Source organism: Rattus norvegicus, chromosome 7 (genome assembly GCF_021556685.1).
Source record: "Rattus norvegicus strain SHRSP/BbbUtx chromosome 7, alternate assembly SHRSP_T2T, whole genome shotgun sequence".
Classification (NCBI taxonomy): domain Eukaryota; kingdom Metazoa; phylum Chordata; class Mammalia; order Rodentia; family Muridae; genus Rattus; species Rattus norvegicus.
Genome location: NC_141540.1, coordinates 100818220 through 100836339, shown reverse-complemented (window position 1 = coordinate 100836339; position 18120 = coordinate 100818220). Strand labels below are relative to the sequence as shown.

Sequence of the window (18120 nt, the reverse complement as noted above, 5' to 3'; positions counted from 1 at the left end):
TGGTTAAGTAGACATTGAAAAAAGGGGTATCTCAGATCACAGCTCTATTGATCCTCAGCTACGTTCTGGTTTGTTGGTGTGTGTGGGTGTGCGTGTGCGTGTACGTGTGCGAGAGAGAGAGAGAGAGAGAGAGAGAGAGAGAGAGAGAGAGAGAGAGAGAGAGAGAGAGAGAGAGAGAGGAGAGAGAGGGAGAGAGTGTGAGTCAGTCTCATGTAGCCCAGGCTGTCCTCAAATTCTCAGTATGGTTGAGGATGGCCTCCACTCTCACATCCTCTGGTCTTTACCTCACTGCTGGAGTGACTAGGCACATGTGTCCAGGCCTAATTTGTGTGTTGCCTTGGACTGAAAGCAAGACTTCCTGTGTGCCAAGTAAGCTCTCTATGAACTGAGCTAGCACCCAGCTAGCTACTTTGTAAAATCACAAGTTCTCTAGAGTCCTATAATCTAATACTACAGTCCCACCCAGTCTCTTCCTTCTATGTTGATGGTGAAGCCAGAGTGCTGTTAGTGTCGTCTGCATACTGTTCTTCCCAGATAGCTAGCTTCCTGTTGACAGTCTGGGCAGAGCCATAACTAGGAAAGAGTATGGGTAGCTCTCTCTGGCATGTACTGAGGACCACCAGGGTGCTCTGCTCCCCCCAACACCCACTTACCAAGCCTTCTTCTTCCTCTTATGCTTGGATTCAATCATGCGAACAATGGCTTCCTCTTCGTATGTGTGGCCACACATTTTATTTTTCACTGGCTTCTTCATTTCCAACTATGATTAAGGAGACATATTAGGCTTTCAGGAATAATGACCACCCACTTCCTAGTCCCCACAGAAGCTAACTGCTCATCTTCACAGCTTTAAGTATCAGCTTGTGATCAGAACATTCAGGGCTACAGGGGCTGTAACTTTACTTGGTCTCTGGGCTAGAACTTTTCCCTAGGTCCTAAAGTATATGATTAAATGAAAGTGCTTTTTAGCCACAAACATCCCGCGTATACAGTTTGATCTCATCACTTTTCTTTGCTTCTTCCCTCCCAGTGGGATATCAGAAAGCAAACAGGAGTCCTTTGGCCCCTGTGAAACTAACCTAACTTCATTTTCTTTGAGGGGAAAGTGGAAGCCATACCTGTGTTATGGGGCAGATGAAATTGGTTTGGCTCTGGGTCACAATCATATCTTCATCCATTCCTTCTATCCCATCATTCTCTCTGTCTGCATGAATACCATCTACAGGAAAAAAGGGGGCTGATGAGCTTCCTTGACTCAGCAGCTTACCAGGGAGAAGAAGAAAGGACAGGGAGTTCCTCAGGGCCTATTGAGCTCAGTCCTTAACTAGGCACTTGGATGGATGCATGTTAACTCTTCTGTTTTGAACAGAATTCCAAGGGGTCCTAGTTCTGTCCACTTTTGATGAGAAACCTAAGGTCCAGGGAAGTAAAATAAGATTTATAACATTCAGGGAATACTGCTTGGTAACAAATGACATGGTGGAAGGAGTCAGAGGACCTGGTCTGTTCTGTGTCAGTCACAGGCTTTAGGCTAGCAAGATGTCCTGTTTCATAGCTTCAGTACCAAGACAAATGGAGAAAACAAACAAACAAACAAACAAACAAACAAACAAACAAAAAAAAAACAAACAAAGCAACATGGCTCCTGCCTCAAGAAACAATCTGTAGACAGACCTCCTGTGGGCAGTGCAGAAACAGTCCCTTTGGGGTGTATGATTTGAACTTCTTTGAGGTCTTAGATATTACTGAGGACTCAGGAATGTTTTAAAAACATGGGTTGTATGTGTCAGTACTTACCATAGTAGATATTAAGACTGAGGAATTTAAAAACCATATTTATTGCTGTATTTAAAGATAATAGCAACACTCCTAGTACATGTCAATATAAAGTACATTTTTATTTATTTTTAATGTACAGTGGTGTTTTGTCTGTATGTGTGTTAGTGTGATGGTGTCAGAAGCCCTAGAACTGGAGTTACAGACAGTTGTGAGCTGCCATGTGGTTGCTGGGAGTTGAACCCAGGTCCTCTGGAAGAGCAGCCAGCGCTCTTAACCACTGAGCCGCCTCCCCTCACCTTTCTTTTTGTAAAGACAGGATTTCTCTGTGTAACAGTCCTGGCTGTCCTGGAACTCACTTTGTAGACCAGGCTGGCACTGAACTCACAAAGATTCCTCTACCTCTGCTCCCAAGTGCTAAAATTAAAGGTGTGAGCCACCATACCCAGTTCATATAAATAAAAACCGTAAAATTTATTTATTTATTTATTTATTTATTTATTTATTTTTTGGGATTTGTAAATATCTTAAATGTTTGGTTTCATAGAAGGCGGCTTCTAGAGACAGCTAGATTTCAGTGTCTTTCTGGCATCTAAGCCCTCACAATACCATGTTGGGGAATCTTAAGGAGCTCACGTAAAAAGGCGAAGATTGCTGCTGTGAAGACCGCTGACCTGGAGCTCACCTCAGCTCCTAGCCTGCACCAAGAACTGCTGTGCAGTGAGTGTGAACACAGAGCCATCTGCTTCCAAAGTGTCCTTCCTCTCACTGTGTTACATCTGCCCTTTACTGAGGAAAACAGGTAACAGGTGACTTCTGAGTGGATGACAAGGCCTGAAGACAGGCTACAGGCTGAGTCTCCCTAACCTGTAAGTCTGAAATCAGCAATATCCCAAAGCTCACAACATTTTGCATATTGACATGACATCAGACATAGATAATGCCACTGTGAGAATATACTTCATGGAGACAATTGAGTACTGTATGAAACCAGAGTCTGTTTCAGCTCAGGCGGTTATTTTCTGGGGAGGACGTTCGTCTATCTAATGTACTACATAAAGTTGTCATCTTCAGGCTAGAAACTGCATATGGGATATAAGTTTGTATCCTAGCCTCAAGATATCTCATTATGTCTATGCAAATGTTTTAAAATCCCAAACCAGGAACACTGGTGTTCCAAGCATCTTGGGTAAGAGATATTTAGTCTATACTTGTCAATTGTCTATCAATGGCCTATTCTTTCCTCCTCTTTTCTCTTTTCTTTCTTCTCTTCCTCCTTTCATGTTGGTAGAATAATATACACCTAAAACTGCAACTGCTTTCCTGTCAAGATGTGGGAGAAAAATCCTCGACAGTCAGAAACTCCACCAGGGTCAGAAGAGTGTGTAAACTTTGTGTTATGGTGCTTCTCGGGGTCTCCCCTCAGGCCAGGTGTCTGCCTGCCCGCCCGCCTGTCTGTCTGTCTGTCTGTCTTTCTGTCAGAGAGATACTACTAAGGCAGGAAAGGGCATGGAGTTTTTGTCAAGGCCATCTGGATGGACCCAGAGGTTCTTCCCCAACTTCTCTTTTAGAGGGGTCCCCTTTCTTTCTTTGTAGGGCAATTTCCTATCTCTAAACCAGTGCTCACTCCTCAAGAAGGAAAGGAGAAAGATGCTGGCCTCCCAAGCAGAACTCCTGAAACCACACGCCAGGGTACAGGGGCTGTGATCTTAGCCCTTCTCAAGGCTCTAGAAAAGAATCCTAGACCCGGAAACCATTTACAGGTGTGCATCTCTATCTCAAAATTGGAAATCTTTTTGAAGTCAACACAATGACTTCAAAGTTTCATATTTCAGAGTTTCTGATTTCACATATTTAGACTAGGAATGCTCAACTGTGTTTGTCTGTTCACATACTCCCAGATTCCAAATCAGAGGTGGTGCTTCTGGTCAAAGCACTACAGGTCAGCAGTGTTTAATATTCTAAGCAAGCTAGCTGTCAAGTTAAAATCAATTCATGTTAAAGGCCTATGAATTCTATTATTTACTTATCTTTAGTAATTGTTCAACTACTTAGACACTAACAGCTAATGACAAATCAATTATTCGCAGCTACTCTATTTTCAAAGCAAAGCAAAATTGCAAGAAGTCTAAAATACCTGTCAGCAATAAAATAGCATTTAATAAGTAATAGCTTGTACATGCTTGGTACATGTGTTTTTACTGTGACACAGGGGTGGGGCGTCTGGAACAGAGCTCACACCTATGAAGGTCTTCATGTTTTCTGAGCCCTGGGGTTGGCATTCACAGTACGAGAGACTCCTTAAAGAGTCCTCTATCAACTAGCAACTCCGGAAACTGGGGCAGGTAATGTAAAAAGATAAGAGGGAGGCTGGGAGCCAGGCCTCCTCTGGGATCCACTTTGCAAAGCCTCTGCCTCTGGGCTGCTGACTCCCAGTTCTGATTTTATGTCTGATAGTCACAATAAAAGTAGTCCTTGTAAATTTCTTACAGAGCTTATTCTGAACTGATGGCAGATTTCTGACTATAAATATTACAGTGTGGAATTCACCGGAAAACAGAGTTCAGCCATGTGAAAGACTGTGGGTTTGTTGGTTATTTTCTATTTTTAAATTTCAAAAGGTGGAGGAAGCAAGAAAGCACAACTCAGATGCAATGTCAACCACTAGGGAGGCTGAGGGGGAGCTAAGAGATGGCAGAGATCAGGAACAGAGAGGTAAGAAGAGAGAAGGGTGAATGCCAGCAGTGAGTAATAGCCCACAGACCAAGAGAGAGTCTAAAAGGGGAAAGACTGCAATAGCGACACTTCTCTAAAGAGAGCATTTCCTCACCCTACACCTGTATTTATAGAAAGTGACATTAATGCTGGGATTCTACAAGGTGCTCACAAAAGGTCGCATCTGGCAATAAATATCACTTATGGTGGTTTACCTGATCCTGAGGGCAAAACGGCATGGTGCATGTGGTAAAAGGCTGGCAGAGAGAAAGGCACAGAGACATTTGAAGAGTGGGGCTAGCTGCTACCTGAAAACACCAAGAGCCAGAGAACATGTAGATTTTGCTTAACGCTGTCCAGGGTATTCACAGGGCGCATGTCATTCTGTGCTCTCGAGTTGCATCCTCTGAGCGCTGTGAAGTGTGCTGCTGCTAGAGTGGTCCATCACCAAGGCGTCTCATTGCTACTAATAATAGCTCACTTACTGAAGACTGCTCAGTGACAATATCACTTATTTAATACTCACATAATACCCACGACACACTATATTGTGTACAGTGTATAGGCAAGAGTAAGTTTTAAGCCCCATGATAATTCAAAGGCAACTGTAGAAACTAGACCTTTAATAAAGGAGCAGCTGGATCAAGCCAATGTAGTCTTTATTAAAGAATCACAAAATATTCCTGATTCTGCATATGTAAGCAGCAAGCAAAAGAGAGGTCTTCTTGTTTTCCACATTCCTGGGTTCTGCACACATGAACTAAATCATGAATAGATGAAAAATGTTTGAGAAGCAACTGTGTCTGTACTGAACATGCACGGACCTTTTCTTCTTGTTACTGGTCCCTAAGTAGTTCTGTGCCTCTTTACATGGCATTTACACCAAATTGGGTGAGTAACCCAGAGATGACTTAAAGTCTATAAAAGGGTGTGTGCTCTATGCAAACACTCTGCCATTGTGTCTAAGGTACTGGAACATTTGTGAAATTTGTTATCTCAGGCGTCCCAGAGATAACCCTTTATAGATACTGAGGGATGACTGGACAGACATATACACAATGTGTTGTTAGATGCTGATGTTAGCTGTTAACTTCTAACCAAAGAACAGGTCTCGGAACTCCTACCCTGCATCTATATGCCTGGGCTCAGGGACCAAGCACCATGAAGAGGAAAGCCTGCCAAAAACTAAGATTACAATGATGGGATGTACTGGGTAGGTGTCCTCTCCACCTTCATCTCTAAGACAGGCTCTCATGTACTAAAGGATGGTCTCAGATTTACTATGTAACTAAGGATGACCCTGAACTTTTGATTTATTGCCTCTACCTCCTGAGTGACAGGATTACAGTTATGAATGAACAATGTCTAGTGTATGTGGTGCTAGGCTTTCTGCATGGTAGAAAAGCAAGTTATATCCCTAAGCCCTGAATTTTGTTATTTATTTATTAATTATTGGATATGTGTGAGTGTAAGCCACATATGTATGTATGCTTTCAGAGGCTAGAAGAGGACATGAGATTCCCTGGAGCTGGAGTTACAGGTAGTTGTGAGCCCGCCAAGCTTAGCCTCTGCAAAAACACAAAATGCTTTTAACCAATGAACCACCTTTCCAGCACCTGGAGGGGATACATATACCCCATCTATCTATCTATCTATCTATCTATCTATCTATCTATCTATCTATCTATCTATCTATCTATCTATCTATCTATCCTATCCACCCACCCACTCATCCACCTATCTATAGATCTTTCCTTCCTTCCTTGACGCCATAGAATGAAAGCCAGAGGAGGAGGAGTGATGGAAGCATTTGAAGGAGTATTTCTAAAGTTAAATGCTTGTGACACATGCAGTTGAGGACATGGCATTCAACAGTGAAGTAGGCACTGAACAGACCAAGATGTCAGTGTCCACTGTTAAAGCTGAGGCCTTTGGTCTTTCTCACCTGCTTCGATACCGATCAGTTGCTCAAAGCTGAACCCACGAGATTCACTCTGAATACTGTTTCTTTCAAACCTCACATCCGTCCACTGGAAATTTCTGACGCTGGGTCTCATCCATATTCCCAAGGTCAGCCCTCTGCCTGGATCTCTACTGTACATCAGTTTAAGCCATGACCACCTTCTGCCTACCCAGCTGCAGTTCCTCCTGGTGGGTGCTGGGGGCCATGCCACACAGCACCCTTCAACCTCACTGACACTGGCCACCCGTCCCTGGTCTGTTTGCGAGCATTGCAGATTCCTTCTTGTCTCTGGGTCCTTCCATTAATCTGCTGGGAACGTTCTTCTTGCCCTTGGCTTGTTCTACTCTTTCTTGTCTTTTAAAATGTCATTTTAAATGTCATCTTGGCGAGGCCTTTTCTGATGCACCAAGCTGAAGAAGCCACTGATGTCTAGTACCGTAACGATACTCTTAGGAGCACACACCCACATGCACGGCATTCGTGCACGTCTTCCTTCCTCCTTCCCAGCACCCTCATCTTCTCCAGGAAGACGAGGCTTTTGTGGTCTTTTTATGGCTCCTAAAGTCTAAAGCAATCCTTGGCAGATAGTAGTTCTTCAATAAACATTAGATTGTAATGTGCTTCACCCAGTAAGGCAGAAGCTTATTTTCCCCCAAGATTATACTTGCATATTTAACAGATGTGGACACACACACACACACACACACACACACACACACACACACCCTCTCACTCAATAATTATACACATTGTAGTCAAATAAGAGAGAACTTCACTGTAGGTCTGGGTGCAGCCCTGAACCCTGGACTACATGTCAAAGGCAGGAAGTAAATATAAGTTTTACAATTACAGTAGGCTGTGAGGTAATTACAAAGGAGAATCCAGACATGGTCTTGTGGTCACAAAATACATTTGGTTCTGGCCACACACAGCCCTAGCATTAGTCACTCGTCTGTCTTCAGGCACCCCAAATTTGGCTACCAGTTAGACAGTTTTATGCTAGTGGGGAATAAATGTTGATTGCTATGTACTTTTTCAATTAGGCCTGAACATTTTCTAAAAGCACTTTTCTCTCAAAAATAGTAGTGTATGGAGGAAATGCTATACAAATATTTGCTGCCTGCTAAGATTCTCACTTGTGCTATTCCAGGACAGCATATTTGGACAGAATGAGCTGGTGCACAGAAGATCCAGGGCCTCCCAAAACCCACTGATTCCAAGTCTGAAACTCTACAGTTCCAATGAGTCTGTCTCTGTACCAGCTAGGCCTGGGTCTGCGGGGTCCTACGTGGGCACTCAGCCTCAGATCTTAATGAGGACGTGCTGTGACTCTGTGTGTGTGTGTGTGTGTGTGTGTGTGTGTGTGTGTGTGTGTGTGTGTGTGTGTGTGTGTGTGGAGTGTGGGGTGGGGAGGAAGGTCCTCCTATGATTTTGGGGCACCTAATTCTATACTTCAATTTCTTCTTGGGACTGGTGGTCTGTTCTGAATATCAGCTTCTTAGCTGGGCTAAGCTGACATTTCCCTTCAGTAGGGAACTCAGTCCTGGCTCCCAATACTTTCTGTATCAACACAGTGACTGCTGTGTGTGAACAATAGTTCAGAATTAAAATGTGCATCATGTTCAGATAGGGCCCATGGGGCAGAGGATTTCCTACATGTTATAACTCTCACAGGATGGCAAACCCCAATGAACGGCTATGTAGTTCGGTGTTCTCGTGGGACTCCTAACTGTGGGTGCCTCTGACTCCTTTCTTCCTATTGGGTTGCCTTGTCCAGCCTTGATAGGAAGGCTTATTCCCGGTCTTATTGCAACTGGTTATGCCATGTTCTATTGATATCCCTGGGAGGCCTGATTTTTTTTTTTTTTTTAGGGGAAATGGAAGAGTGGATCTGGGGTAGAGGGGAGGTGTGTGAGGGGGACTGGGAGGAGTGGAGGGAGGGAAAAATTGGTCAGTATGTACGTAAAGAATAAAATTAAAAAATAAAAAGTCACCAAACCTACATTTCAACTAAAATATTCAGTGAACAGAGGGTAACAATTAGAACAACTATAATGTAAGATGGATCCAAGAACTATTTATCAGGTATCTGTATGAATATATAATATATATCTAATACTATAGAATTCTAACACTGCAACTTTGAATTGTTACTGCTATTATAATGATTACTGTTGAGACAGGGTCTTCCTAAACTACTCAGCAACCGATGGCCTTTCTTTGCCTTCTACGCCACACTCTTTAGCTTGAACTTCCTCCTTTATGTGGTTTTATAGGACTGCGACGACTCATCAGAGACCCTGAAGGTTCCCTGTGGATAGGCAGCTGTGGTGCCATCACCAGACAGAACCTGGTACAAATACTCCTGCCCCTCCTGTACCAGAGCAGCCCTAGAGCTGAGGAAGGAGAGCTGAGGAGGTGAACCGCCTCATGAAGGTGGTGACTAAGCCACACTCCTCAGGAAGTGTGATAATCGGGAAGGAGGCCGGGCAACAGGAATTACAGTACTTAAGAACGTGGGATCTGGAAAGAGCCTGCTTGGACCTGCCTTGTTCAATTAGCTAGTGCTCCTCAGCAGGTTATCTCAACTTTCTTTGCCTCAATCTCCTTAGCCGTAAGATGGGCTAATAGTGGTGTTTATTTCATGGAACTTTAGGAGGACTAAATGAGGAGGCATGGAAAAAGGCTTTGGTGTTGCTGGTGTGTGGTTTTTGAGATGGGATGGTCTCAGGTAGCCTGGCCTGGGGCTAGCTTGAACTCTTACATTTGTTTTTAGATTTACTGTGTGTGTGTGTGTGTACCTGTACACACACATATGTACAGTATGTGTGTAGGTCAAAGGACAACTTGTGGAATTGTTTTTTCTCCTATCATGTGGGCTCTGGGAATTGAACTCAGGTCATCAGGCTTGGAGGTAGGAGACTTTCCCCCTCACTGACTCTACCTTGAACTTGATCCTCCTGCCTCCGTCTCCCAGTGCTGAGATTACAGGTGTGGAACATCATGTCTGATTAGGAAAGGTTCTCAGAATGGTGTCTGGCAAAAAGCAAGTGAATATCACAGTGCTTACTGACATTATAACTCAGATTCTCATGAAGTGAGCATGCAGTGTGTACCTATAACATATACAAGGTCGGTTAAACCATTTCAAAGAACCTGCACGATGGGCTGGCCTGGGGTTCCACGTGGGACAAACCCTTTCATGCCCTGGGCAACAGGGAGGCTTAAATTAGCCTGGCGTGCGCAATTTGCTGACACAGCACTGTCAACATCTTCAATCTGTTGCCTGTTTTTCCTTCCCTGGCTCTTTCGACATATGGTTGATTATCTTGCAGAAGGAGAGTAAGGAGTTTCAGATGATTCCTAGGAACGAGCCAACATCTTACTAATATGCATTTTCCATTTACTACTGTATGTACTAATGGGTCAGACCTGTCTTTTGTCTTCAGCCGACATCACCTATTATTTTGCTTTCATCTATTAAACACTGTCAAAATAGAGCTTTCCAAAAACAAAAATCAAAGCCCAGTGCATTGAACTGGTGTGTGTGTGTGTGTGTGTGTGTGTGTGTGTGTGTGTGTGTGTGTGTGTTGGGTGGGGGCGGGGGGGGGTGGGAAGCCATCCAGATGAGACTTGGCTATGCTATCTCATGGCAGTAAGGACTGAAAAATATTACCAAACAGTGTTTGTATTTGTACTTCTCAAAAGAGAGGTGCGGTGGTCACCCTCAGATCATCAACCAAAAGTGGGAAATCAAATGTATACATTCAAATTCCTGGCTTTGAGCAATAAACAAACACATACACACTCCACCTAACAAGAAAACTTGGATTAGCTATCACCAAGAAAGTAAGTTTACAACTCTCAATTATGTAGATTTACAGAAAATTCTACTGAAAGGAAAGACTGGAAGAATCCCTTTAGGGTCATCTTCTTATCTGTGTCATGGAGACAGTCTTGTTGTGTAGCTCAGACTGCCTACTTACTGCGTATTTGTAGCCTGGGATAGCCTTAGCCTACTGTGATCTTCAGCCTTTGAGTGCTGGGACTACAGGCATGTACCACCTCATCCAGCTTCATCTTTAGCTCTGTTCTTATATTAGGGGCTGGGAAGGACCAAGTGCCAGTATTGAGGACAGTCTACACACCCTACTGATGCCATCCACTCTTAAAACTGTCAGCTCTGGCTCATTCTCCTCATTCTCAGCACTGCTCTCCCAGGTCAAGCTTCCACAGGTCCTGTTTCTCTACACAACGCTCTTTAGCACCCATTTTCCCAATCTACCTCTTTCTACCCCACCTAGATTATGCTAAAATTATTGTCTCTGATAGGCCAAGGCACTTCCTTGGCACCTAGAAAACCCCATTTCCCATGGCTTCTGCCTCAAACCCAAGCCCAACATATTTTGTCCAAATCCGCCATGTTCTGCTTTCCCTCCGCCTCTTTCCACACCAACCCCTGACATTCTTCAAGACTCAATTCAAGCCTTCCCTCTGTGTGGTCCTGTAGCAGAAGTACATCCTCCTTCAGCATCCACTTTGTCACCTCTCCACCAGGCTGTAGATTCCTTTAGGGAGGGACCTCTGCCTCCTTCGTTGTCATGCTATCACCATACCAGGAAAAGAGGCAGGAGCTTCATGGAGGTTCAGTGAAGACTGCTGATGCAGGAGCTGCTTTCAGTACAGCTATATGTAAACTGGTGCTCTTTAACCCTGCAGAGATCAAACCCCGGGCCTCAGACCTGCAAGGCAAGTGCTCACCACTTAGCCACAGACCCACAGACCCAAGAACACTTGGTTTGTTGCTTGTTTTGAGGCAGGGACTCATGCTGTAGTCCTGGCTTGCCTGGGACTCACTATGTCACCCAAGCTGACCTGAAAGTATGGCTCCCAGGATTACAGCTGTAAGCTACCAAGTATAGCTTAAAAAAAAAAAAAAGACGTTTTGAATGCCATTACTTTAGAGGACAGTGACTTGGTATTGTTGTCAGAGAGCCATATGACACTATCCAGGCCATATCACTGTACATTCTTCATGACATGTCACTCTGCCAGAATCAAATGCCCCAAAGTCAGATGTTGTATTTCAAAAGTAAGCAACACCAGAGCATGGACTTATGTTAGTTCTGATTCTCTTCCTTTGCCCCAAAGCATCCATACCCAGTGAAACCTACAATGAGCAGTCTTACAATCATGTTGACTGCTTTAATGTTGTTCCATCTACCAAGGTAGAGAAGAGTGCAACTGAAGATACTTAATGACAGCAGTGTGCATAAAAGCACCAAAAAGTGCACATTTGATAGACTGAGAAATTAAAAGAATTTATTTTAAATTATGTGCATATGTATATGTAGGTTTGTGCAGGTCAAGAAGAGGGCATGACCAGGCCTCCTAGTTGTAAGGGATTCTGAGTTGCCCAATTCAGGCACTGGGAAATAAACCTGGGCCCCCTGCAAGAGAAGTTTGTACTCCTAACCATTATCCATCTCTTCAGCTTCCAGACTGAGGAATTTTGTTCTTTGCAGAGCCAGGCAAGTGCTCTAATCCTGAATCCCACCCCGGCTGAAGACTGAAGTTTACTAAGCCACAGCATAGTAACTTGTAACATTTTTCCTTTTTGAGGCTCCGCCTGAACATCTGAGCTAATTCCTAGAAACCCACTTGGTGGAGAAGAGAGCTAGCCCCACAAGTTATCCTCTGGCCTCAATGTGCATGCTGTGGAATGCACATGACCCTGCCACCCTGAAACACTTGAAAATATGTATTAAAATACTGAAAATATAAAAATAAGCTAAATGGCAGAGAGGAAACGTATAAAGCTAATATGAAATGTGTAGTCCATCAAGAGCAGGCGTCATGATTACTGTAAATGTGACCAGCAGCAACAATTTCTCCGAGTTTTCCAGACTCTTCATAAGACAAGTGATAGTCACGAGGCTGGTAGGATCAACAGTAGCAGTGGTCACATTCATTCCATTTGTCAAACAGAAACTGGATGAAATAAAGCCCAAAGACCAAACTGTTTAGAAAAGAAACCAAGGTTTACAAACTCTCAGCTTCATAAATGCTTTCATTCTCAGAGGACTAGGATCATGACACATCCGAACCCCTAATATCATCTATCCTATATGATAGGAGTTTTATCCATATCATTCGTGAATCTATTCACCCATGCGTCTTAGTCACTGTCCTGTTGCTGTGAAGAGACACACAAAAACGGGGATTTAATCGGGGGCTTGCTTATCAGAGGTTTAGGCCGCCGCCGCCGCCGTCGTCGTCGTCGTCATCATCATCATCATCATCATCATCATCATCATCATCATCATGTTGGGGAGGGAGCATGGTGGAAGGCATGGTACTGGAGAAGCAGTTGAGATCTACATCCTGATGTACAGGCAGATAGCACGAGTGGCTCTGGCATGTGCTTTTGAACCTATAAGCCCATCCACAGTGACACACTTCCTCCAACAAGGTCACACCTTCTGATTCTACCAAACAGTTCTACTCCCCGGTGAGTAAACATTCAAATATATGAGGCCAGAGGGACCATTCTTATTCATATCACCACACAAAACACCAATCAAACGGCAATACAGACCAGGAGAATTGAAGAATGGAATAAAGCTAGCCTTAATACTGAGGTTTGTTTTATAAAGCTTCTCGGAGTGAAAGTTGAATTGTAATCTGTAAGGTGGCTATTTTAGGAAACAGGCAGCAAGGGAGACAGAAGCTGTGTTAAGAAGTGCACAGTGGGCAAAACCAGTCACATTCGTCAATGTTCATTGCAGTTCTGAGGCCAGCAAGACAGGCGCACATTTCCTTGCAGATCCCAGATTTTCTCCAGTGTCATCAGAAATACTCAGAGTGATACTTAGAAAAGGCCACAGATCTTTAGTAGTAACTATGTATGCTCTTGTGATTGCTGTTGTTTTGCCCTTGGCATGCCCATGCCTGCTTGTGCACAGTGGTTGGAGAGTCCTGTAACCCTGCGACTGGGTTACGGATAGTTGTTAGCTGCCGTGTGGGTGCTGGGACTGAATCCAGGTCCTCTGTACAAGTGACACGTGCTCTCAGTCACTGAGCCATCTCTCAGCCCCCTTTATTTCATGTTTCCTTTCTATACCTTTTTGCTAAAGAGTGTTAAGACTGATTTTTCAATCAGGTGTGGTGGCTTACACCTATAACCCCAGCACTCTGAAAGCTGAAGCAGGAGGATTGCTATAGGTCTGAGGCCAGTCTGGACTACAGTATTAGACACTATTTCAAAAAACATGTGTGTAATCCCAGCATTCACTAAGCTGGGGCAGGAAGATCAAGAGCTAAGGGGCTGGGGAGATGGCTCAGCATTGAGAACACTTGTTGCCTTTGCAAATGACCCAGGTTCGACCCAGAACCCACATGGTGGTTCAAAACCATCCTTAACTTCAGTTCCAGGAGGAGCCAATGCCCCTTTATGACCTCTCATAGGACCAGGTATACACGTGGTACACACATACTTAAAACACACATATTTAAAAAAAAGAGTTTAAGGTTAGCCTGGGCTACACAGTCAAGTTGTCTCAAAAGAACCCCTCATAAAATATAAACAAAATAAGTTAAACCAAAACAAACAACCAAACAAAACCCTGACTTCTTATTGTATAACAATGTAATTAATTTTTTTTCTTTTTAAAGCCAGGAGATCAACTCTCAAAGTCTATTCATCACAGAAGAAAGTTTTTATTTTTATATTTTTATCCAAATCCTGCTTGCCTCTGCCATTCAGAGTGCTGAGATTGTCTAGCCTAAAAGAAATTTTAAAAGGTCAAAGCTTGAGGATACAACTCTATTGAGGTTTAACAACACTGTCACCATAATGTCAGCAAAGCTATCCACAGAGTAGCCTGGCTCCTGATGACCAAGTGGCCAGGTCATCAAGGCAGGCGTCCTAAGCTAACATAACACCCACAGACTATGTCTTCAGTTTGCACGGCTCTGTCTGAAGTTATTCTAACAATAAACATCCCCCCCTAAAGGGAGAAGTTGGCTGAGAGAATGGAAGAAATAAAATGGAAGTCAGAAAAAGGAGAGGGAGGAGGAAGGAAGACAGAAGGAGCATATGAGGGTGACTAAGGAACTCATGAAAGGACCCACTGATGAAGCTTCCTAAACTAAGCCCTTGACCCCAAGACCTTTCCTCTGCTCCACCCTCTCTTCCTAGCCTCTTTTAAACCCCCCTCGCATGCACAGGAAGACACAGGACTTCACAGTAAGGATCAGCTAAGGACACGGCTCTGGTGAATGTATACAATAGCTGTGAGTCATTTGTTCATTTTGTAAACACGAAGAAGTCACACTTAAAACTTCACGACATTCACGGGGCTTTCCAGTATGCTGAGCAGGGAACATTCAACCTTTTCCGAACTCACTCTGAGAAGCGTCAGGGAGAGACCCCTGGAAGCCTACATATTCCAGGCAGGTGATGATAGTGGGGTAAGCGTGGGAACACGGCAGCAGCATCAACACAGGCTGTGACGTCTACAGGCCTGGCCAGTGCCACACAGAAGGAAGGAACCAGCAGGGGTCCAGGAAGGCATTCTAGAAGGCTCTGCCTTCTCTGGAGAATTCACTCAGGAGTCCTCAGGAGACCCCCATCTTCCACTGGGGGTAGGTAAACACATCCTTCAGTTTTTAGGCTACTGTTCTCCCACTAATCCTGAAAGTTTCTCCAGGGTAGGTCAGCTTTTATTCATCTTTAGTTTCCCTGATACGGCACCCAGACAGGGGCTCTGTGGTAGCATGTGGACTGGACCTTACAGGGTCCTTGGTGGCTTCCAGATGCTCTGCTCATTCTATAGGTCTTGTGCAGGGAAGGGAGTCACATTTCCTGTAGGCATACACATGGGGGTGAGGAGGGTGAGGGGGCTGAGGGTGCCGGGTCCAGGCCCTAGAACCACTGGCTGCCTCTGCCATCATAGTTGGATGGGTGTTTCCTGTATGTGCGTTCTTCCCTGTCTCCTCAGGCTACTGTGAAGACAAAGCAAAGCATCTTACCCTTTAATAAGGAGTGTGGGACCCAGTGAATGGATGAAGGCAGCAGAAAAGCCAGAAAGAAACACGAGGATTCTGGAAATGGTTTCTCAAAAACAGAGGAGACTGACTAGCTGGCCTGTCTTTTTGTTTTCAAACCTGTGGGTGTCTGACTCTTAAATGTGGGTACCTGTGGTCCTACACCACAGAAAACAGCATTGGTGTTAAGTGGACAGCCTATTGGTATGTGGGGACAAGAAACTGGAACTGAGGAAAGAGAAGGCGAGAGGAGGAAGCGCCCTAGTATTTGCTTTATGAACTCCATGAAGATTCCAGATTTGCCAACCTGAGGATAGAGTGGTGCCGTGGGCACAGGCGAGTAATTCCTACATGGGGAGGGTGTTGGGCTAAATATGGATCATTCTGATGCAGTAATGAGCAGACATCCCCCGACATGGTAGAGGGACAAGGCTATACCATAGCTTTCAAGTTCCCCAGACAGCAATTCTCTCTGCCAGCTATAACATGTGGTGTTCATTACAAAAACAAATCTGGAGGGGCAACTGGAGGCAACAGGGCAAGCTTCCCTTCCTCTGAGCCCTGCTACAAGCCCTGTGGGGGACAGGTAGGCAGGGGCTTCAGAAGCAAAGAGAAGAGGCACACTAAAAATAAATGAAGGGTGAACATCAAGGAGGCAGCGAGATGGCACAGGGGTGTAATCAGCACACTAATTACAGGGTCATAATTAGGAGCGCTGGAATGAAATTAAGAGGGAAATTTTAATTGTCAGGAAGAACTCTTAAGGGAAAGATGGCTTCTCACACAGCACAGACTGAAGGCCATTCATCTTAACAAAGTTGGTCCAAACAAGCTGGCAAGTATTTAAGGAGAATTTATTTTTGTTACCCAAAGTAGGCTAGGTTACTTGATGACACACAGAGTCCTCTTGTATCTAATTTTATCATCTTGCTCTAATTCTAAATTAAATAGTAAAAGAAAAAAAAAAGAACTAGTGATAAAAAAGCCCATGACTGTTTCATTCCAAAAGTCTGATTCAGCTGCTGAGGAGATCAAAGCAGAAAGAACGAAAGTCAAACACGCTCCCATGGTTGGCAGAGTGGCAGATGAAGGGGAATCCTAAAATACAGTTTTATTTTTGAGAATTAATACTGAGATGGAATTCAACTCACTTAACCATGCTGAGAGGTGTTAAAGTATCAGTTTTTCTCTGTCTTCCTTTTTTCTTTTGTGAGACACTGTCCTTTTGAGGTTGGTTGTGAATTCACCACATATCTGAGGCTGACCTTGAACTCCTGCCTCAGTCTCCCCAGTGCAGAAGTTATAAGCATGTGGCACCATGCTTGGCTCACTTTTAGTTTAATTTATGATGGAGTCTTGGAGTATTCTCCCTGGGAACCAATAACTGAGAATTAAAACCCAACATACAGTCAAATTTTATGTGTTAAAGATGTTGGAGATTTAGATTTCTAAGATCATGAGTAAAACTTAAAGAAAATTGATTTTCTCTTCCTCATTTAGGAACCCAAGATATGAGTCATGCAACTTTCATTTGGCAACTGTCTGGGTGCAGAAGGTAGGGCTGAGGCAAGGCAGGGAAGCCATCCTGTGGCATAGCATAGTATGGGGAGCTCACAGAGAGTGGTGAGCTCTGAGATGGGGGAACACTCAGGAAGCCTCAGATAATGATGACAGAAGGGACAATGATGCATGCTGGGAGTAAACCAAGGGAAAAGGAGCTGAGCTGAGTGAGTGCAGGGAAACCTGTGGGGCAGGCAATGCCACTCTTCCAGTTTCCATGGAGGGTGCAGGGACAGTCAACCCCATGACGTGTACAAAGCCCTCGTGTCCACTACATCGGCAGTCAAAGCATCCGAGGTTTTCTTATCACTGATTATTTAAATGCCCTTAGAATGTCAGCACATAGAAACATGCTAGCTTCCTTCCTTGTACCCCTATTGAGGTAGGTTCCTCCACACTCGTGAGGCCTTCCAAACACTAAGGTAAGGAAGACAAGAGTTCACTGTCTTGTGCTGGGCCAGAACGTGCCATGACAACATGTGGCATGTGTCTTGTGGACTCTAGCAAGACTCCTGGAAGAAACAGTCACTCTAAGCATTGTAGGGAGCTCGAGGGAAAGCAAGGGCATTGGGAGACATTTGGGGCTGGGGGAGACAAGCCTTAGCCTTGGAAGAAGAGCAGGCGAACCAGAAGGAAACCAGATACTGCTGGGGACTCCACAGCAGCTGGGCACCAGGTGCGTCTAAAATGTACCTCTGCTTGGGAGCTACGCAGAGCATTTGGACAAGATTTCCCCGGGGTCAGCCCAATCTTGTGATGAGGCACTTTGTGTTCTCCCAGCCTGTCTGCTTATCCTTGACCTTCATGTCAATTGTGACTCTCAGTCCAGAGCTATAATCACCTTTTGTGGGAATTTTTGTAACCCTTTTTCTGAATTCAGACCCCAAGGTGTCTGAAGCCACATGATGCCCTGAGTCAGGACTTATCACAAACATTTCCATGACCCTCACTTCTCATCACACACTACTTATTACAGCTGGAGTAAAATCCACTTAGAACTCCTTACTGACGACAGGCACTGCATTTAGAAAGGGTAGACAGTCTGCAGGCAGATGCAG

At 44.4% G+C, this 18120-nt stretch overlaps 1 protein-coding gene across 14 annotated transcripts in view; it reads right to left on the bottom strand.

The window, feature by feature from the left end:
- Positions 1-18120, bottom strand: part of Nsmce2 (NSE2 SUMO ligase component of SMC5/6 complex) — a 231150-nt gene that overhangs the window by 21376 nt on the left and 191654 nt on the right. For 13 of the 14 annotated variants that reach the window (XM_087556481.1, XM_087556477.1, XM_087556488.1 and 10 more), the window contains 2 exons: positions 1119-1219; positions 654-760 (listed from right to left, as the gene is read on the bottom strand). The exons of the other annotated variant lie outside the window; for it this stretch is intronic. In XM_087556481.1, the coding sequence (XP_087412607.1) occupies positions 654-760; positions 1119-1219 (208 nt within the window). The remainder of the gene's footprint in view (positions 1-653; positions 761-1118; positions 1220-18120) is intronic. 14 annotated transcript variants of the gene reach the window in all.